This window comes from Carlito syrichta, unplaced genomic scaffold (assembly GCF_000164805.1).
Source record: "Carlito syrichta isolate Samal-C Ts95f unplaced genomic scaffold, Tarsius_syrichta-2.0.1 Scaffold314111, whole genome shotgun sequence".
Lineage (NCBI taxonomy): Eukaryota > Metazoa > Chordata > Mammalia > Primates > Tarsiidae > Carlito > Carlito syrichta.
The window spans coordinates 1,019,540-1,041,697 of record NW_007258207.1 but is presented as its reverse complement, the minus strand read 5'-3'; the positions used below and the strand labels follow the sequence as shown (position 1 = coordinate 1,041,697).

At 41.0% G+C, this 22,158-nt stretch overlaps 1 protein-coding gene across 1 annotated transcript in view; it reads right to left on the bottom strand.

Moving 5' to 3' along the window:
• STAM2 (signal transducing adaptor molecule 2) overlaps nt 1-6,253 on the bottom strand; it is a 44,817-nt gene extending 38,564 nt beyond the window's left edge. The window contains exon 1 of the mRNA XM_008071073.1: nt 5,842-6,253. Within this exon, the coding sequence (XP_008069264.1) occupies nt 5,842-5,881 (40 nt within the window). The 5' untranslated portion in view covers nt 5,882-6,253. The remainder of the gene's footprint in view (nt 1-5,841) is intronic.
• Nucleotides 6,254-22,158: the final 15,905 nt, after the last annotated feature.

Below are 22,158 nucleotides of genomic sequence, written 5' to 3'. Positions count from 1 at the left end.
AAAAAAAAGCAACAGATTAGAATAGAGATTTGCAATTCACATAACCAATTAAAGAGAATGTATATAAAACTGCTTACCAACACAATAGTAAGCAAAAGTAATGAGCAGGTAATTTATAGGAAAAGAAACATAATGAAAAGATGCTCAACTTTACCACCAATGAAATTGAAATGAAATGAAAACAGTGCCTTACTTCACACCCATCAAATGGGCATAAATGAGAAAATTTGACAATACCTAGCATTAGTGAGGATTTGAAACAACAGGAACTTCATTTCCACTGCTGGTGGGAACATTAATAAAATCAACAAACACTTGAAAGGACAACTTTGCATGAGCCACTTCTACTGAGAACTCCCCTTCAAGATACAATCCCTCAAGAATCTCTTACTCATAAACACAATAAAACATGAATAAAAACTTTCAATGCAGAGTTGTCTGTAATAGTAAAAAACTGGGAACAACTTCATGTCCTTCAACAGGAGAATAAATAATGTGGTATATTCATACCCTGAAATATCACATAGTCATTAAAACTAATGAATTAGAGCTACAAACATCAACATGAGTAATTCACAAAAAATACTGAATGACAAAAGTTTGAAGACGACCAGAAAGACATTTTTACTAAGTTTAAAAACATGCAAAAATAACATATATAGTATATATACAATTATAGTAGTATATATATTATAAAACTGAATTTCTATTTGTAAAATGTTTACCTCTGAGGAGAGAGGAAAAAGAATGGGATCAGGTAGCTTCTAAAAATAATAAAGTATTTTAACTGAATTTTGAAGGCTATCTTCTTAAAAGAAAGAATCATACTCCTTCCTTATTAAGTCCTTGGAGAAAAAAAAAGTATGCCAAAATATTAGGATTTGACATTATTGGCTGGTAGGAATGGGAGTTTACATTGTATCTTATTTTATGTATTTTATACTCAAAATATTTCATAGTTAAAAAAACTACAAAACATATTAATTAAAATTTGAAACTATTTGAAAGTTTTAGGATTTTGGGTGCCATTGCAAGTAAAATAAGATATAGAAAAAATTGGCTGTAAAAGTTACCATTCTCGTTCACAACCAAAAAATTTTAATTTTAATTTTTTACAAAGATTATGACAACCTCATTGTGTGCAATGGTTGGCTTAATTAAGTAAATTTTAAAAATTTGAATATATAAAATAAACCTATATTACTGTAATGCTGTCAATATTTATTTTGTATTGGAGTTTTTAATAAAATTTCACTGGAAAAAAAGATTGCATGACTGAAAAATACCAAGCTATCTCCTGGTCAAGTTCTTCTAACACAGCAAAAGCCAGAGACACAGCAAAACACACATTCAAATTTCACCTGGAAAAGTATCCTGTTCCCTGAATTGTATCCCACATCTTAAAATTAAGAAAAAAAATTTTTTTTTAAGTATCCTTTAAAAAGTTCACACCCCAAATCTCCATGTCAGAAGAGTTTTGTAGAGGTAGAATCTGAGCTCAGCACTGTGGGACACAAGTATATCTTTAAAGGCAGTATTGAAGGTTGTTGAAAAGAGCAAACAATTTAGCAATGAATGGTAAATAGTACAGATGCAGATTGTGGCAAGACCGCCTGGTTTAAATAAGAGGAAAACACAAACAAATAAGAACTCGGGTCAGGGCTTAGAACACACAAGTCATGACTCAGGGACAGATAATATTCTCCCTTTTTTTTTTTTTTGAGTTGGAGTCTCACTCTGTCGCCCAGACTGGAGTGCAGTGGCCGCTCCCGGCCACCGCAGCCTTGACCTGCTGGGTTCCGGCGATCCTTCCGCCTCAGCCTTCCAAGTAGCCGGAATTACAGGCATGTACTACCATGCCCGGCTGATTTTTTTGATTTATTGTAGAGATGAGGTCTTGCTGCCCAGGCGGGTTTCGAACCCGCGGGCTCAGGCAATCCACTCACCTCAGCCTCCCAAAGGTGCGGGATTACAGGCTGAGCCACCGAGCCTGGCACATTCTCCCTTTTAATACTTACCACTACATCTTCCTACTGTGGCTCTACCCTCTATGTTCCACTTTACCCGAGGCATCCTCTGAGAATGCCTGCTCCACCTCAAGAGTCCTGTATCCCACCTAAGATTTGAGCCCCAGTGGGGAGAAGGGGTGGGATATATGTGGATATTTTCTCTTTCCCCCACTAAGAATAGCTTCAATGAAATCTTATTAAACAAAACAAAAAATTAATCCAGATTGAAGAATTCCAATAAAATGTTAAAGAGCTCTAATGCTACCAAACCTAGATACCCTTCAGGGCTTGTAGGTTCTGACTCCACGAAAAGACGGTAACTTACCAGAGATCCTCACATCCTAGCCTTTGGCCTGTTTCCATTTGACAAGTCACATATCATCATCAACTCATGGGTGCTTCCCAGAACTTTTCTCATGGACTGAAAAAAAGAACTCTAACCCACACATGAATGCTGTCAGAAATGACTGTTCACCCTCCAGTAAGAATCTGCACCTACCAAAGGAGACTGATCTTTAAATGCCCTTAATCAAAAACTGACTGTATCATAACTTCAGTTAAGAGGTTGTTACTTCCTACTGGGAGAAGTTCTGTCAGGAAAGGGGCCTAAATATGAAAATTGAAAAACTTGAATAAAGTATACAGAAGAAAATATGGGGCCGGGCTCGGTGGCTCAGCCTATAATCCCACGCCTTGGGAGGCTGAGGTGAGTGGATTGCCTGAGCCCGCGGGTTCAAGACCCACCCGGGCAACTTGGTGAGACCTCATCTCTACAATAAATCAAAAAATCAGCCGGGCATGGTAGCACATGCCTGTAATTCCGGCTACTTGGAAGGCTGAGGGGGAAGGATCGCCGGAGCCCAGCAGGTCGAGGCTGCGGTGGCTGGGAGCGGCCACTGCACTCCAGTCTGGGTGACAGAGTGAGACTTCAACTCAAAAAATAAATAAATAAATAAAATATGACAAGATCCTTATAACTCCGGAGTACAAAAGGCTTTCTTAAGACAAATAAAATCAAGGAGAATAACAAATAGCACTAAATTAAAACTTAAATTTACTTTACAATAAAATATACCAGTTGGATGTAGTGGCTCATGCCTGTAATTCTAGCACTTTGGGAGGCACACATAAGAGGACTGCCTGAGCCCAGGAGTTCGAGACCAGCCTGGACAAGTTGGTGAGATCTTGTCTCTCCAATAAATAAACAATAAATAAATTAGCCGGGCATGGTGACATACACCTGTGGTTCCAGCTACTTGGAAGGCTGACCCTTGTAATCCCACTGCTTTTGGAGGCCAAGGAAAGAGGAACGCTTGAGGACAGAGGTTCGAGACCAGCCTGGGCAACATAATGGTAACCAGTCTCAACAAAAAAACAAATTTTTTTTTTTGTAAATTAGCCAGGTGTGGTGACAAGTGTCTGTAGCCCCAGCTACTCAGGAGGCTGAGGTAGGAGGATCACATGAACCCAGGAGTTTGTACCTGCAGTGAGCTATGACAGCACCACTGCACTCCAACCTGGATGACAAAGCAAGACCCTGTCTCCAAAACAACAACAATAAAATCCACACAACTATGAAGGTGTTACTCTTTATACCTGTATTGCAAGATTTAAGCAGGTGATAGATGATGTTCTGTTTTAGAGAATGAAAAGGAAATTCTTAGCGTCTCAAAACACTCCAGAACAACGAATACTTTACTTGTTGGAGTCATAAGAGCACTGGCCTCTTAGTGACTATAGAATGAGAAAAAGATGGATGATATATAAGAACTTATTTTGAGAATTAGAACAACAATAAAACAAACTAAGAAAAGAAAAGATTTTTAAGCGACTGGATCTTGTTGTGTTGCCAAGGCTGGACTAGAGCTTCTCCCACCTCTGCCTTAGGAGGCAGAAGACTGTAGCTGGGACCACAGGTTTTTAGTTTTTGTTTTGTAGCATTAGTTAACAGAACCCTAGGCTGGTTTTTAGGACTTGGAATGAAGGGGGCAAAAAGCATATCTGAAAATTGCTGGAGTCATACAGAATACAGCACATCTTAGCACTGAGTCACCTGTTCCATAGTTAACATTTTGCAATTATTAGGAGACTCTAGAAGTACTCTATTTTGGCCGGGCTCAGAGGCTCAGCCTATAATCCCGTGCTTTGGGAGGCCGAGGTGAGTGAATTGCTTGAGCCCACAGGTTCGAGACCCGCCTGGGCAACTTGACGAGACCTCATCTCTACAATAAATCAAAAATTAGCCGGGCGTGGTACCACACGCCTGTAGTTCCTGCTACTTGGAAAGCTGAGGTGGAAGGATCGCCAGAGCCCAGCAGGTCGAGGCTGCGGTGGCCGGGAGTGGCCACTGCACTCCAGTCTGGGCGAAAGAGTGAGACTCCAACTCAGAAAAAAAAAAAAAAAGAAAGTACGCTATTTTGATACACTGTACCCTATTTGGTACAAAAATAAAATATGTGTGAATCGTATAATATGCATGTACATATTTATAATATCTTGATCCTTAGTCTTCAAGTATGTGTTTTGTCTCATTCAACTTTTTTCTTGATGAACACAGGTGACAGGCATACATCTAGGAAACATCACATTGAGGCTCACTCTCTGCTTTTGGAACAACTAATGACAGTCATTTCTTCCTTTGTTTCCATTACATTATCTTTGTGAGACCTATAATTTTTATTGCTATTGTGACGATTTTAATTTTGCTCCAATGAAATAAAACAAGGTGCAACATAGAATAAGACATAATTTTAAAACTTAAAAATTGTGAACTTTTCTTCAGGGTAAATCTTTCCCAGAAGCTCATTGTCTTCTGATTGAAAACTTCTCTGGTAGAAATAGGCAGGGTTGCTCTACCTGTTTTGATCTTCTGAACCTTCCCCTCAGTGGCTCCTGAGGTCCCTGTGTGGACTGGATCACAGTTTAGTACTACTGTAGTAAAAGAGGTATTGCTTTTCAGAGGGACAACACTGCTGCGTATGAATTATTTCATGGCCAATGCCATCAACCAAAGCTTCAAGTACTTCTTTATTAGTGCAAGTATGCCTAAATTCAGTATGGAAAAGGCGGTGGTACAGTCATAGCTCACTGTAGGCACGAATTCTGGGCTCACAGGATCTTCCTGCTTCAGCCTCCCGAGTAGCTGGGGTTACAGACACTTGTCACCACACCCGACTAGTTATAAGAAAAAAATTTTTTGTTTTTGTAGAGACCGGGTCCTATTATATTGCCCAGGCTGGTCTCGAACCCCTGGCCTCAAGCGATCCGCTGCCTCCCTCGGCTTCCCAAAGCGGAGGGATGACAGGCACAAAGCACCCAGCCCGGCCACCTTCACAACTGTAAATAAATCCCGAAGCTGCCCTATCAGGGACTGAACGCATGTGTAACGTAAACAACGAGAAATAAGTTCTTTCTACTCCTGGGGCGAGCCTAGGTTCCTCGTGTTGGGCTGCCTAGACAGCGGGGTCTCCACCGCTGCATCACTTTCAAAGGGAATGGGAGCGGGGGGCGGGGTCAGCCAGCTCCAGAGGCAGCAGGAAGTTTGCCCCGCCAACTTCACAGTCCCTAAATGGGTCCACGCTCCGGCGAGCCCCAGTCTCCACCCCGTTTCCACGCTTGGTGAAGGCAACGGCCCTTGCGGGGTCCCCAACCTCACGCAGGCAGGAGGCACTCCCCGAGCCGCCAGCGACGCGCCGAGGTAGCCCCCAGAGAAATCCCGATGCCGACACGGCGGCACCGCCCCTCCTCTCCCTTGGCTCTCCGGTCCCCGGAGTCGCCACCGCCCACTTTGTAGCCGGACAAACCGCAGTCCAGGGCCGGGCACAGCACTCACCCACATCTTGCTCGAAGGGGTTGGCGGTGAACAGCGGCATCTCGCCGGCGACGAAGCCCTAGGAGCCGCGGTCAAGCTGAGGCTCCGTGGCGGCTCCCCGCTGGGTGACCCCGCGGCCAAGGCTTCCTAGGCTGCTCCGCTTCGGCCGCCGTCTCCGCACTTCCGCCCGCGCACCTGCCCGGCTCCCGCCTGACAGGCCGGCCCTCATCTGCACTCTGCCCCTGCGCTCCTCCCTCAACTCCCCTCCCCTGCGAGGTCCCTTCGGCCGCAGGCATCCTTCCGGCGCCTTTGTCGCCGCCGCCCTCCAGGAGAAGGCGACAGCCCCCGTCCCAGACCGCCGCAGGGGTCAGGCGGCCGCTGCGGCCACCTTTCCATGGCTAGGACCCCGGCGAGCCACGGAGGCGGGGACCTTTGGGGCCGGAAATAGTCCTGCCTGGAACTGGGCGTCGCCGAAGACCCGGAAGCTGCTGTGCGGGCGGCGGCTGGTAGGGGGCGCGGCCGCCCGTGATTTCTCGCGTCGGACTCTCGGCTCTGACCGCTGGCTTCTTCTGACTTCATCGGTTCCTGGGGGACAGGTCTAGTCACTGGCGGCCGTGGTCCGGCGGCTGCGTTCGCGTCACAGTCCCGTTGCCTAAGAGCCGGAGCCGTCGGCAGAGAGGTAGCTTTGAGATTCCGCGAAGGTCCTGGCTGTGCTCTCAGGCGCTGCGACTGTGTCGCAGCCTCCTCGGCGCCCAAACCAAATCCCCCGGAATAAACTCCCGGGCGGGCGGTGGTCGAAGTGAAATCTCCGTGGCGACTCATGACTTTTTCCTTCCCCTCGTGTCCTCCCCATAAAAACACTCCTTGGCACTGGGAACCCGAAGACAAAGGAAGCTCGTTTCCTAGGGGCAGTGCTCAGCTATACGTGACGCCTCGGATAGTAGCAAGAATCACGAACGCAAAGTCCCGTAGGATCCAGCCAGGTATTTAAATAAATGTCAAAGTACCCTTCCCGCCCACACGTTCTCTGTCCCTTTTAACCCTGCTTCATTTTCTTTCCGTAGCACTTATCACTTCCTAAAGTGTAATTACTTACTGATTGTGTTGTCTGTGAATTCTGCGATGAGTTTTGTTTTGTTCACCGCTGTATCCCCAGTCCAAAAACGGTGTCTGGCAACTAACTAATAGGTGCTCAGCAAATATTTTCAAATGAAGGCCGTGACTTTGGAATTGAACAGCACATGTCTACAAAGGGCAGCTACCGGTAAACTTGAGCCATCGCTGGCGTGTGGGTCCCACTGGAGTCTGCAATTCTTCAGTGATTTCTAAATGTCGGGAATTAACGCCAACATTTTAAACAGGGGTTTACACGAAACCATTTAACAACCTAAAGATTTGATGCCACAAAGAAAGAGCCCTTACACATGGAATAATTCAGAAAGGTGATTGCATCTTATACTATAAAGTTAGGGCACAAATAAGAAGGAAACATCCCGCGCCTTGGGAGGCTGAGGTGAGTGGATTGCCTGAGCCCGCGGGTTCGAGACCTGCCTGGGCAACTTGGTGAGACCTCATCTCTACAATAAATCAAAAAATTAGCCGGGTGTGGTAGCGCACGCCTGTAATTCCGGCTACTTAGAAGGCTGAGGCGGAAGGATCGCCGGAGCCCAGCAGGTCGAGGCTGCGGTGGCCGGGAGCGGCCACTGCACTCCAGTCTGGGCGACAGGGTGAAACTCCAACTCAAAAAAAAAAAAAAAGAAGGAAACATGCAGGTGACAGGGCTGGATTTCAAAAACATTGAACCTAGGATGTTAAAAAAATAAGTTTGGGAATTTTCTGGATGAGTTTGTCTAAGGTGAAGACTTAGTGTTGGAATGGAAAGCAAGGCTAACTAGGGGTAAGAGGAAACAGATTGAGAAGAGCCTTAGAGAGCAAGCTAAGAAGTTTTAATATTGTTGAAGACACTGAATTTTTAAGGATATTGAGCAACAAGGTAGTATCATTTTAAGTTTTTTGAATATAACCTGACATCAATGTGCACGATGTATATGAAGAAGCAGACCCAGACAGTTTAGGAGTCTACTGCAACACTTAAGAGCAGAAGGCTGTGCGGGCTGTGGTGGCACATGCTTGTAATCCCAACTACTTGGGAGGCTGTGGCAGAAGGATAACTTTGAGCCTAGAAGTTTGACCATCCTGGTCAACATAGCAAGATCAGTTTTTAAAAAAGCAGAAGGCTGAGGCTTAGCCTTTGGAGAGCATTCATATTTTAAAGAGACTCTTTTAGCTTCTCCTTTTTAAGGGTATCTGTAAGGTTTTTGTTTCTTTTTTCAAGTCAAGGACCTTAATTTGTCACCGCTCACCATAGCCTCAACCTCCTGGACTCAGGCACTCCTCCCATCTCAGCCTCATAAGTAACTGAGATTGCAAGTGCGCATCTCCACATCCAGCTAATTTTTTGATTTTTTTGTGGAGACGAGGTCTCACTATGTTTCCCAGGCTGGTCTCGAATCTCTCAGCCTCTCAAAGTGCTGGGAGTACAAGTGTGACCCTCTCGTCACCTAGCCTTGTTTTTCTTAATATAACCTCTTTTGAGTCCCTGTGTCCCTAATGAAGAAAATAATCTTATCAATTTCATTTAAATTCTGTCTCTTTCGGGTTTTCCTGGTCACTTGGGTTTACACTCAGCAAATTTATATATTTACTCAGACCACTTTTCTCACACATTCACTAAGATGCGTTCCCAGGTATGTTCTTCTAATTATGCCAGGACATAACTGGTGAATACCCTTTTTATTTCAAAACAGGGACAATGCATCCTAGTCAGGTCATGATGAAGACCCTGGTTATTGGCCTAGAAACAATGGATGGGAGGGACTCCTGGCAAATCTTGAAAAGAGAAGGAAGCATCTTGGAAGGCATCCTCCTCGGGGTGAGACTTCTGCATGGTCTTCAGGCAAAGACAGACCACTGTCCTCTAGCCAAGGAGAGCGAGTGCACCCCTGTCAACTCAAAGTCCTCAAGTTCTCACCCAGAAATCTCCAACCTGGGTCTCTGGGCCTCATTTCTTCCCCATCGGGGCCCTGACTTTATGTAGAAAACATGCTATATGTTATGAATTCAACCTTTTAAAAAATTCTGCTATTCAGGTTCTGAGTCAGGTGTTTTTTTTTTTCTTTTTAACCACAATCTGTCACTCTGGTTATAGTAAATAAGGCTCTGAGAGACTTCTTAAATAAGGTCTAAGATGTGCAGTTTCTCCCATTGTGACTTGCTGTTATTATATGGGAGCCCTATGGATGTGTGGTGGTAGGATGTGTGGAAGAGACGCATGCTGTAATTTTATAATTAGGACTCAGTCTTTTAGTGAGCCTTGCCTCTGGACTGTGGACTATACAAGTGTTTCCTCTTCCATTCCCACTCTTCCCTTACCTTAGGTGAGATTAAAAGGCTCTTAGAGAGACCTGGGGTTGGGTATTTCCCTTCCACCAGATTTTAGGCTCTGGTAAGATAGTTTCTTTTGAGGGTGAACCTTGTTAAGAACAGAATATTCTGTCATAATTCAAAAAATGGTTTCTTCTGCTGATATTCACTGTGAAAATCAAGTTGAGCTCTTGGAGGTAAAACTCACAAAAGTGTGGGGACTTCCCTATAACTGGGCCCCTCTAGAGTTTTTAACTGTCAGATGTGTCCAGGTTTGTTCACACAACGCCTCCAGCAATTTGGCAATTACAGTTCAGGTTTTCCTACCCAGGCCGCTGGTCCTGAGGCAATTTGTGATTCTCTGTATTCACCTATTTCTCCAATTTTGGTTTGCCTGTGACCTCAATTATCTGATGAAACTAAGAGAAGTTGGGTTTTTTTTCCCCACAGTTTGTCCAGCTATTTTTCTTGTTGTGTAGATGGGAATGATGACTTCTGAGCTCCTTCCATACTGGACTAGAAACCAGAAGTTGGCTCTCTTTTTCCATCTCTTTTCTATTATAAGTGTTGCAGCGTTTTGGACCAACATACTAGAAATCTTGGAATAAACTTGGACTTTGCTCCTATTTTTCCACTTTTTAAACCTTGTTTTTTTTTTGGTTGTTTCTTCCAACTTTGTTTTTGCTGTTTTTTTCCCTTTCTTTTGGCAGTGCCTCTATTATAGCACAGTCTCCTCTTTCCTCCATGGCTTCCAATTCTGCCTCTTGAAAAAGAGTGCCCAAAGTAGATGAGGAGGGGCCAGAATCTACTTCACATGGTGTTAACTAAGTTATAAGCCCATATGGATGCATCATTCTCAGAGAGGTAGCCTTTTCTTCTAGTTGTCCAAAGACATCATGTGGGCTGACTTTCCTCTACACACATTATATACTTAATACACAGAAATATCATCTATGTGGTTTTGTTCTGTTACTTTAGAATCCACTTTTCCTGACACAAAAAGGTCAAGCTGGGTATCATTGTCTCTGGTAAATGACTCCTTTCCCCCCTATGTAGCAACTCTATTTTCCATGGCTTAAAGCATTAGTTGTTAAGGAGTCAGATAAAATTTCCAATCACAGCACTGCTACTGACTCTGACTTTGGACAAATACTTAAGTTCTAGGAACCTCAGTTTTCTTATCTATAATGTATGCTATATAAGGTTGCTGTGAACATTAAATAGGCCCCTTGAGAGCTTTTCAGATGGCAAGTGCTCAATAGTACTTATTATAACACTTAACAGTAGAATTTTTTTGCAATGATAGATGTGTACATATTTACATTGCTCAATACAAATAGCCACTAGTCACATGTGACTATTGATCACTTGAAATGTTGCTAGTAACCTGGATGGAACTAGAGTCTATAATACTGAGTGACCTCTCACAGAAACAAAGATCCGAGTATCACATGTTCTCACTCATAAAGTGGACCTTGAACATCCAACACAATATTATAAGAAAATGACTGACAGTGGTGGGAAACTATGGGGCGGGGGAAGGGAGATGGGATTAACGGTAGTCAATACCTGTCTGGGGACAGGGAGACACCTCTTATCAACAAGGGTGCCTGAACGAAGCATATTTGTATACCTAACCCTTAACTGTACCCCACAATATCATAATAAAAAATATTGATTATTAAAAAAATGTGGCTAGTGCAAGTGAGGAACTGGATTTTTAAATTTTTTATTTTAATTAAATTTAAACAGCCACTTGTAGCTAGTATAATAGAGCAGCTCTATACAACGTTATGAAAATCAATTGAAGAAGAAATAGAAGTGACCTTTGTCTGTATTATTTGTGCCTTATCTTGTGATATTTCATTTCCAAAAATGCATACTTCTTTTACCTGTCTTCATCTTTTACCTTTTTCATTTTCACATCTGGAAATTTAAGACCCAGTTGAACAACTCACCTTCTCCAAAAACATTCCTCAACTGGTCCCAATCTACATGTTTTCCACTTCTCTGAAACTTTGAACCTGTTGTCAACATTGCACTGCTTAGCACTTAGTATTCCTCTAACCTATCTCGTGAGGTATTTTGTTGTTGTTTTGAATTGGAGTCTCACTCCTTCACCCAGGCTGGAGTGCAGGAGTGCAATAGCAAGCTCACAGCCACCCCAGTGTCGACCTCCTGGACTCCAGCAGTCCTTCTGCCTCAGCCTTCCAAGTAGACGGAACTAGATGTGTGCTACCATGCCTGGCTATTTTTATTTTATTGTAGAGACGAGGTCTTGCCAAGTTGTCCGGGCTGGTCTCGAACCTGCGGTCTCAGGCAGTCCCCTTGCCTCGGCCTCCCAAAGTGCTGGGATTACAGGTGAGCCACCAAGCCTGGCCTTGTGAGGTATTTTGAATTTCCCAAGGGCACAATATTGGGATCTGTGGTTTTTGTTGTTGTTTTTCTTTGTCCTCTCTCCCCAAAACAGTTAGCCCATTACTTAAAACACTGTAAATGCTGGTTTGTGTCCCCATAAAATTCATATGCTGAAATCTAATCAACAATGAGATGGAGGTGTGGCCTTTAGGAAGCAAGTCATGAGAGTGGAGCCCTCATCAATGATATTAGTACCCTTACAATAAAAGGGCAAACGGTATGATGGTTCATGCCTGTAATCCCAGCACTTTGGGGATTACAGTGAGGTAAGGTACAGTGAGCCGAGGCAGGAGGATTGCTTGAGTCCAGGAGTTCGAGACCAGCCTCGACAACATAGCAAGAACTCATTTCTCAAAAAAAAAAAAACATTAGCTGGTTGTGGTGGTGCATGCCTATAGTCCCAGCTACCCGGGAGGTTGAGATGGAAGGATCACCTGGGCCCAGGATGTTGAGGCTGCAGTGAGCCCAGACGGTCAAGGTCACTATACTCCAGTTTGGGCAACAGAGTTAAGACCTCATATGAAAAAAAAAAAAACAAAAGAGGGCAGAGATAACTCACTTTGCACCATGTAAGAATACACTGGGAAGTCAGCAGTTTGCAACCAGAAGAGGTTGTAAACCCAACCATGCTGACATTCAGCCTCTAGTACTGTGAGAAATACATTTCTGTTATTCATGAGTTAATCTATGGTACATTGTTATAGCAGCCTAAACTGACTAAACTGAATAACACTGATTGATTACCTGTCCTCTACTTCTCCAGTTCATTTCCTCTCACCTTGCAATCCCCATCACTGTTTTCCAGAAGTTGGCTAAAAATAACCCAATTAAATATCCAATAAATACTTTTTACCTTTATCTTTTTGTTTGTGTTACTTTATCTCCCCTACTTCCAGACAATAAATAAAAGGGTTTTTCAGGATTATTACATTTTCACATTTTATTTAGTGAACATTGGATGCCTACTAGGTGCAAAATACTAGTGGTGGGGCAAGGGTTAATGAGGGGGGTCATGAAAATGACATGATCACAGCTCTCAATGAGCTATATTCAGATGAGGAGAGACTGATTTATGAAAATAATTAATAGAAGATAAATCATAGGAAAATTCCAAGTGCCAGCTGAATATAGATCTGTGATATTTTGGTATGTGCCCATTGTAAATGATGTTTTAGGTGCCTAGATATGAGGGTAGTTAGACCAACAAAGTTGATGCTGAGAACACTTCTGATTGTAATTGAGAGATATTGTCTTAAACTAAATTCTTGCAAATGGGATAGGCTGAATCTTTAGCAAAAATTAGAAACCATGTAGTTTGTCGTGTAATGTGTATGGATGGATTTGTTTAATTTTTACTTTATAATATATTTAACCAGTAATAAAATTGAAAGGGTTGAAGAAAAAATGTACAAATTGTGGGCATTGTAAACGTGTACATGTGCATGTGCTTTAAAGAAAAAATATTTCAAAGAAGACTATCTTAAAAGCCCACTGCCCTTAAGCTGTGTGCAGTGGTGTGTGCCTATAGTCCCAGCTGCTTACTCAGCAGGAGGCTGCCTTGAGCCAGACTGGGCAACAGCCCCACTATTCCAGAGGCCTGCCTTCACAGAATGCCTAGCTAAACTACTTGATTCTGTTCAGTAACTCTTTTGACCGGCTACTCAGTTCGAGTGGTAATGTGTATGTATGGATTTGCTTAATTTGTACTTCGTAATTTATTTAAAACTGGAGAATTCTCTATTTGTTCATTTTCCTTTGCTATCGTCATTACCATGTCCTGCAAAGTAGGTGGCGACATTGCTTCACTCTCAGAATCAGCTGTATGGCTTTGAGAATGACACACAAAAACTTCGAAACAAATTTAGAGTCCTAATTTGGGCAAAACTAAAAATACTGCCATATCTACCTTACGAAGTCATATGAATAATACACCATTATAATATGCCAGTTATATGCCAAATTTCTATATATTTGCATTCAGAGTTTAATAAACAGTATTTGTTGAATAATTCATTTTTATGAATGTCAATAAACCAGGTTATACTATTTTTAAAATTATTTAATCTGAATCACTATACAGTAACAATTTTCTCCTTTATAGTTTTTTTTTTCTTTTGAATCAGGGAATCTTACTCTGTTGTCCAGGCTGGAGTGCAGTGGCAAGATCATAGTGCACTGCAGCCTTGAACTCCTGGGCTCAGGCAATCCTTCCACCTCAGCCTCATCAGTAGCTGGGACAACAGATGTGTATCATCACTCCGGCTACTTTTAAAACATTTTGTAGAGACAAGGTCTTGCTATATTGCCTAGGCTGGTCTTGAACTTCTGAACTCAAGCAGTACTTTCCACTTTGGCCTCCCAAAGTGCTGAGATTACAGGCATAAGCCACCACGCCTGGCCCTCCTTTATAGTTTTAATGTAAAGGTAGGTATTTACTTATACTTAATTTCATGTGTGCTGGTCATTCAACAAATATTTATATGTTGACTATGACAAGAACTTCATGAATCACTGCAAAGGTGCAGAGAAAAAAAGCAGTTATCTGGATGGGACACTCAAGACAGATAATAATCCAAATCACACAGTATGCATTGAAATTTAAAACATTAAGGCAATATATATTCATATGCATGCTATAGGGTAGAAATTTTCAGTTATCCTAAAATTTACATATTTTAGCTTTAAAGGATGCAGCCTAATTTTAGTATTCAGAATTTATTAAATATCAGTACTCAGCTATACCCTTCTAATAGCTTTCCAAAATGAAGATTCATTTAAAGTAGTGGTCCCCAATCTTTTTGGCATCAGGGACCGGTTTTGTGGAAGACAGTTTTTCCATGGATTGGGTGGGGAGAGGGAGTGCTTTCGGGATGATTCAAGTGCATTACATTTATTGCTCATTTTATTGTTATCACATTGTAACATATCATGAAATAATTATACAATTCACCATAATGTAGAGTCAGTGGGAGCCCTGAGCTTGTTTTCCTGCAACTAGACAGTCCTATCAGGGGGTGATGGGATACAGTGTGTTGCTTATGTTCAGCCTACTCTGTAATCCTGTTTTGGTTGCTGTCATGGCAGAAAACCCTGCTTCACAAAGATAGGATGTTGAAAACAGAAGCAGACTTGTCAGCGCTGACCTAACCGGAGGCAGAGCTCAGGCAGTAATGCAGGCAATGGGGAGTGGCTATATAAATACAGATGAAGCTTCATTAACCTGCCATTCACCTGCTGTGTGGCCCAGTTCCTAACAGGTCACAGACCAGTAACATAATTTTATAGCAGATGGAATTACATTTCTGTTTTTGGCTTCTACTAATTGCACAGTCAGGATACTGAGTGTGAACCAAGAACTTTAAGAAACTGACTTCAAATTCTAAGATTCCTTCTTTTTTGGGGGGTATAATTAATACATAACTTCTAACCCAGAATATATGCATGCAGCTAAAGTAGTTTTTCTCAAATATATTATCTTTCTTACTATAGTTGAAGTTTATTCATTCTAGTCAAGGAAAATTGCCAATTCAAGAAATATTTCAAAGATTTATAGAGACAAGAAACCATGTTTCTTGCAAGGATTCATCAGATTTTCCACAAGTATATTTATATTTTTAACAAAATATTTTGTAAGTCTTGGCTTCAATATGGAGGCCATAAGTTTTGTTTGCCTCCCCAAAAGTCATACGTAATATCAAATAATAGTTCTCTAATGAACCAAATACAATGACTTCACTTTCTTTGTATCGCCTGTACCTGGCTCAATAGCAAATGACTATTGATTGAACAAATGCCTCTGAAGTCTTGGTGTCCTGAACCAATTCAATTCCATCCATAGGCAGAGTCTCAGGTGTCCCATTGAACACTCAATGCCCCTGTTGCTACCCTCAAGCCCAAGGAGGAATCTTTCTAGGTATCTCCCTCCTGTTTTCTCTTATGAACCTGCTTGTTCTGTTCCATGTCTGTGATTCCTGGTTTGTGCTTCATTCCCAGCATCCTCTCTCTGTTGTGCTCCTTCTGATTGAAATGTCAGTTAGTAACAAATTCAACAATTATTCACACCAGTTCAACCCTTCTGGCCTGTTCCAGCTCTGCTGTCAGATCTGTGCTTCATATCTTCCTGGGCATCAAATTCTGCTACCCTCACACACATTAATCCATTCCTGGCTCACCAAATCCTCACTTATTAAGGGAGGGAAAATCCAGGAAAGGTGTATGAATGAGAGAATGAACAAGCATATCCCAAACAATGAAGAATATTAACAATTTCAGAAGCTGAAGTTTTTGGAGGACTATACATAGAAAAGGGAATCTATAATGATGACGTGCAATTTAAAAGAAGAATAAGGGAAGAAGAAGTTGTAATCATCACAGGGTCAATATAATAATACAGGAGGGCACATCAGATGTACTCTTTTCTAAAGATATCAGTGCAATCACTATAGGAAAAGACAAGGGGGAAGAATTTAAAGGAGGATTTGGGACTTGGCATTTTACTATTTCTATTTATCACTGTACTAGGATAAACTGCCTAATTCAATTTGTTGAATGATAAATAAATTTACACATGACAGTACTAAGGTGGAAGAACCATAAATAGCAAATGACATAATTGAACTGCGTGGCAAGCAAATGTAGTGGTGGATCTCCTCCACACTTTAAGGTGTTAAAGATTTTTTAAATAGAGAAGATATTTAAAAACACAGAAAACATTTACTTACTTTTCTATAAAGCCATCTTCTATAAGCTGCAGAAATGTTTTCCTGGTTCTAATTATGTGGTACCTCAGCAAGACTATCATGACTTGAAAAATCCAGTAAGGTTTCATCCGAGTGATAAACAATATTGGGACCTGCTGTCTGTAAACAGGTCAAATGGTTCAGATATTCACTTTTTTTTTTTTTTGGAGACAAGTTCTCACTGTGCTGTCACTCAGACTAGAGAACTAGAGTGCAGTGGCACAATCATAGCTCTCTGTAGCCTTAAACTCCTGGGCTTAAGCGTTTTTCCTCCTTCAGTCTCCTGAGTAATTGAGACTATAGGTGCATGCCACAACACTCAGCTAACTTTTTTATTTTTATTTTGCATAGATGGGGGTGGTCTCACTATGTTCCCCAGGCTGGTCTTGAACTTTTGGCCTCAAGTGATCTTCCTGTCTTGACCTCCCAAAGCACTGGGATTACAGGCATGAGCCTCCATGCCCAACCTCCAGGCTCTAACATAAGAAAGATAGATTTTAAGGAATATAATCAGAGTTTATAAATTTTAGCTCATACATATATGGCACTATTTTTCATGACACGGTCACATTTCACTTATCACAATTTAGCAAAAGTTATGCATTATAATCTTCATTTTATTTTGTTAATTTAATTTTTTTTGAGTCAGGATCTCACTCTGTAGGAGGTGGAATATGGAGGTGGAGGGATCACCTGAGCCCAGGAACTTGAGGCTGCCATGAACTGTGATCATGCCACTGCACTCCAACCGAGGTGACAGACTTCTCAAAAAAAATTTTAAAAAGGAATGGGCTAAATCTTAATGAATTTTATTTCATTCATTCATTTATTTAGAGTCAACATCTCACTTTGTCACCCAGGGTAGAGAGCCGTAGCATGACACGGTTCACCATACCCTTGACCTCCTGTACTCTGGCAATCTCTACCTCAGCATCCTGAGTAGCCGGGACTACTGGCATGCCACCATACACAGCTAATTTTTAAGTTTTTTTGCAGAGATGAGGTCTCGATATGTAGCCTGGGCTGGTCTTGACTCCTGGGCTCAAGCAATCTGCCTGCCTTGAATCTTTTTTTTTTTTTGATTTGGAGTCTTACTCTGTCACCCAGACTGGAGTGCAGTGGCCGCTCCCGGCCACAGCAGCTTCAACCTGCTGGGCTCTGGCGATTCTTCCGCCTCAGCCTTCCAAAGAGCTGGAACTACAGGCGCACACTACCACACCCAGCTAATTTTTGGGTTTATTGTAGAGATGAGGTCTCGTCAAGTTGCCCAGGTGGGTCTCGAACCCGCGGGCTCAGGCAATCCACTCACCTCAGCCTCCCAAAGGCACAGGATTACAGGCTGAGCTACCAAGCCCGGCTTGAATCTTAATGAATTATAAATGAGGGAGATTCCTTCATAGTTTACAAGAGGTACATTTAAGACAGCTAACTTGATAATTAATATGTTATATAGTGAACAATAAACTGAAGATACTTTTTTTAAAACCCAGGCTAATAGAATCCTGAAAGTTAAGAAATTCCAAAGACTGTTGAGATTAATATGTAGATGACATATACCTTATGGGTTTTTAGGAGAAAATAGAAGACAGTATTCTTCATCAAAGCATCCCCATGGTCTATGTTAGAGCCAAATCCTAGATGTTGAAAACGAATGTCACGTGAAATTAAATATATTGCTGTATTCCTCTAAATACCCTGTATGGGAGTCTTAATCCACAACCAAATTACTATTTGGGGACTAATCATTAGTCATAAGGTTAACATCTTCCATATTCCACTTAATCAAGATGAAAACGTTTGCTTCCTAAATTCATTAGCACATTAGCACAATACAGGCCTATCCCTTATTAGAGAAATGGCTAAATGAAACCCTTAGTGTAACAATGCCACACAAACACTCAACAAATGTGTTCCCTGTTCTTGCTCCAATTAGAAAATAAAATGTTCATGATCTTTGTGTTCACTAAAGGATCTGGAGGTGGTTTAAACAATGGCAAATAAAAATATGTCTGTTCTTTAGCTAGTCCCCAAATACCCTTCTTTTTTTTTAAGCCTATTTGACTACATCTGATCTAATTGTAGTACACATCAGGGTATGATATTGAGTCAGAACTGAAGAAAGAATAGTTTCTGAGTACGCCATCATAATCTGTAGTTGACACTTTTTAGTTATGGTGACATTCATGAGGCATTACTGTTTCATAATAATCTTCCGAACAGTACTCAGTCAGCTAAATCAAAGAAGGTTGAGATAACTTCCAGCTTTTTTAGGCAAAGATTTGCATAACATGCAAGACAATGAAAACAAAAAGTGTTTAGATATTTTTCACAAATTATCTTAATGTTCTTCAGACTTGCGAGGAGAGGGGAACACAGAAGAGACTCTTTAAACTGTTGATTGTTTTAATGATACAGTTGTGTACAAAAGATTTCACATCACTGAAAACAGTGATTTGACTGAAAGACTTTGAAACCATAATTCTACACACATGTATACAAGACCCACAAAAATCATGGCCATGTGTGTGTTTTACCCTTCCCACAACTCTAAGGAAAGTTAAGGAAAGATCTTAGGAGATAACAATTTGCTCAGAAGCAAATGTAATCTGAGAAACAAGGACAGACTCTCGCTGAGTAGAGACAAGGGCAGCACCAAATCATACAGTCATGGAATCATACAAATTAGCAATCTATCTAGTCCAAAGGGAAAGACTACAGAAAGAATTCTGATCAAGAAGTCAAGACTCAAAGAGACAAGTTCCAGGCTGGCAAACCAGTATGAGACAAGACAGAGCAAGAATGCTAGAGGCTTATTCCTCGGTAATACTGCAGGTTTATACACATAGAGTAAAAGATAGACACTCTGGAAGATATGAACAATATTAAACAGTGTAAAATAAAGTTGCTGATCTCAAGAAATTGTCTCTCTAGTTGGAGAGACATAGCTTAATACCCATGGAAATTTATATAACATAGGATGAATTCAAGTGATGTGGCAAGGCAATGTATGATTGATTAAATATCAAGTTATTAGGGAAGCCTTCAAAGTAGAGGGAAGCTTTGAGCTCAGTCTTTGATGAATGAGAAGAGTTCAAAGGAGTAAAACAAATATAGGGATTAACAGAGTTAATAAAAAGGAAGGAGTTAAAAATATAACTTGGTATAAAATGGGAAAGTAATTAAACCAAACTGAGGAGTATACTAATCATGTCTTCTATTTTCTATATTTTATGATGGTTTGACATCTTGGAGCCTTGTTGATTCAGGAAGGAACTTCTCCCAGGGTAGCTAATTCCTAGAGATAGCAAACAACTTGCCCGTGAGCATTCCTTTGATATGCAAATCAACCAATCTCAAGTTCACACCCCCACCTCCTCCTATCAGACTCCTGCAGTAGCCCCTGCCCTCAATCACCCCAGAACTGGGTACTAGACAACCGGAGCCCACCCCTATATTCCAAAGCCTGCCAAAATTATTCAAGCTGTCTAATCCTAAACCTGCTCAGCTCCTTACCAAGTCTTGCACATTCCTTCCATGGAAACCTCAATAAAGGCTTTTGTTTATGTCTTCCCCTTGCTTTTTCTACCTCCTGAGTGACCCTGGTTCTTCCCTATGTGGCCCTGCATGGTATGAAGTGCCCCCTCCTATTGGGAGCTAATTATCTTTTCAAGTAACATGTCATCTTTTCAATGGCAAGTGTACCCCCAATCTATTGACCTCACCATACACGAATAAAAACAAAATCCCAAGTACATTTTAAATCAAGAGGTATAGAGGGCTTGTATAGAACAGTGATTCTTAAAGTTCAGTCTGAGGAACCCTGGGGTGCCTGAGACCCTTAGGGGAGTCTGCAAGATCAGAATCATGCACAAGCACAAGGTCTTCTCAGATTACAAAGTAGGCAAATGGATTTTAATAGAGTATGAAAAGACTGATAGAGATTCAGATCCCTCACGGCAGCTAACCTTTGAGAAGCTACTTCTTGTTGAATGCTGGTATTTTATCATAGAAAAATATCTACAGTTAATTCCCTTTCCAACTACATATTCGCAAGAGGCCAAATTTTCTTCATATATATGAGCCAAAACAACATATTGGGATATACTGAATGCAGAAGCAGATATGAGAATGCAGCTATCTTTTATTAAGCCAGATATTAAAGACATTTGCACAAATGTAAAAGAGTAACATGCTTTTCAATTTAATTTAGAAAATATATTTATTTATATATTTGTTATATATAATATATTTATATATATTTATTATATATAATATATTTATATGTTTATTTTAAAATATATTTTTAAAAAATATTATTCTTTTTTATAGAACCGATTCATGATAGCATGTAATATGCTTATTAATTCTGAGTGAGTTAATAAATCTTTTCAATGTTTCTCAGTTTTGATTTGAAATACAGTAATATCAATAGATGCAAGCTTTGCAACCGAAAGCTCTTTGGAGGCCTCAGTAATTCTTACACATGAAAAGAAGTACTGAAACCAGAGTTATGAGAACAGCTGGTATAAAAGATTAACAACAGATACACTGGAAAGACAGTGAAGAGCCATGCTATGAAATCACTTGAATTGCAGAATAAAAATCGAGATTTTTATCATGGAAGTAATGAAATTTTGAGCAGAGAGGTAATATGATGAAAATGTTTAGGAAAAGAAGTATGGTATATTTGTGCATAATTATTTTAAAAAATATTATGTGTCTGTTTAGTATGTTTTGGTGGAAGAGGAAGTGGTGAGAAACTAGAGAAACTAGTCAGGAAGCCAGTGGAAATCAGTAGACACAGGTAATAAGATCTTAATGAAGAGTATAGTAAGGGAATAAAATAGCCAGTATTTGGTAAAATTCATGGAATGCTTACTCCGTGCCAGGCACTGGGCAAAGCACTTGGTGTAGATTATCTCATTATCTTCTCAACAGTCTAATAGTTAACTGTTATAAAGAGCATTTTAAAGATGAGGATACTAAAGCACAAAGAGACTAGTAAAAGGCAGCAAATAAGAGATGAAAAAAGATTTGAACCCAGACTGACTGCAGAACCTAAACAGAAGAGTCAGTGCAGCATAAAGGAAGACTCATTTCTGGCACAGGTTGAATGTGACAGATGCCTTCAGTGTCTTCCCTGGTCCTCTTACTGGGAGGTGCATCTAATGCCAGCCACTGTGAGTATCGGCTGCTACTGGCTCACAGCTGCACCTTCTGAGGGAGTTGGAGGAGAGTGTTGCGCTTGGTTGGCAGGAGATGATTAGGAGGCCACTGGTGGTGGTCCATGGCCAGTAAGTCAATGTATAATACCCCAGCCCTCTTGCCTCAGGGCAGGAAGACCTCTGTGTGAAGTGCTCTACGTAGTCCATGCTCCGGTGCTCCCTGTGAGGCCAGGCTGAAGCTGAGCCTACACATCTCCTAAAATTACACATTCGGCATCTTCCTTTTCACTCACTCCATTACATTGTCTCTCTCAATAGAGAAATTGCACACGAATCCCTGTCTCAGGCTCTGCTGAGAACCCATCTGAGACACTGAGGAAATTTGTTTTAAGATACTTTATAGAATTCAATATTTTTTTTTTGCTGAGTCTCAGTCTTCATAACTATCTCTAGAGATGGATCTAAATGTGGTTCCTCATTAAGTTGATTTTTTTGGAATCCAGATATCTTAAGAAACTCATTAACATTAAGACATAAGATGGAGGTTTTCATTCATTCTAAATCATAGCTCTAAGTAGAACTTTTATTACTTT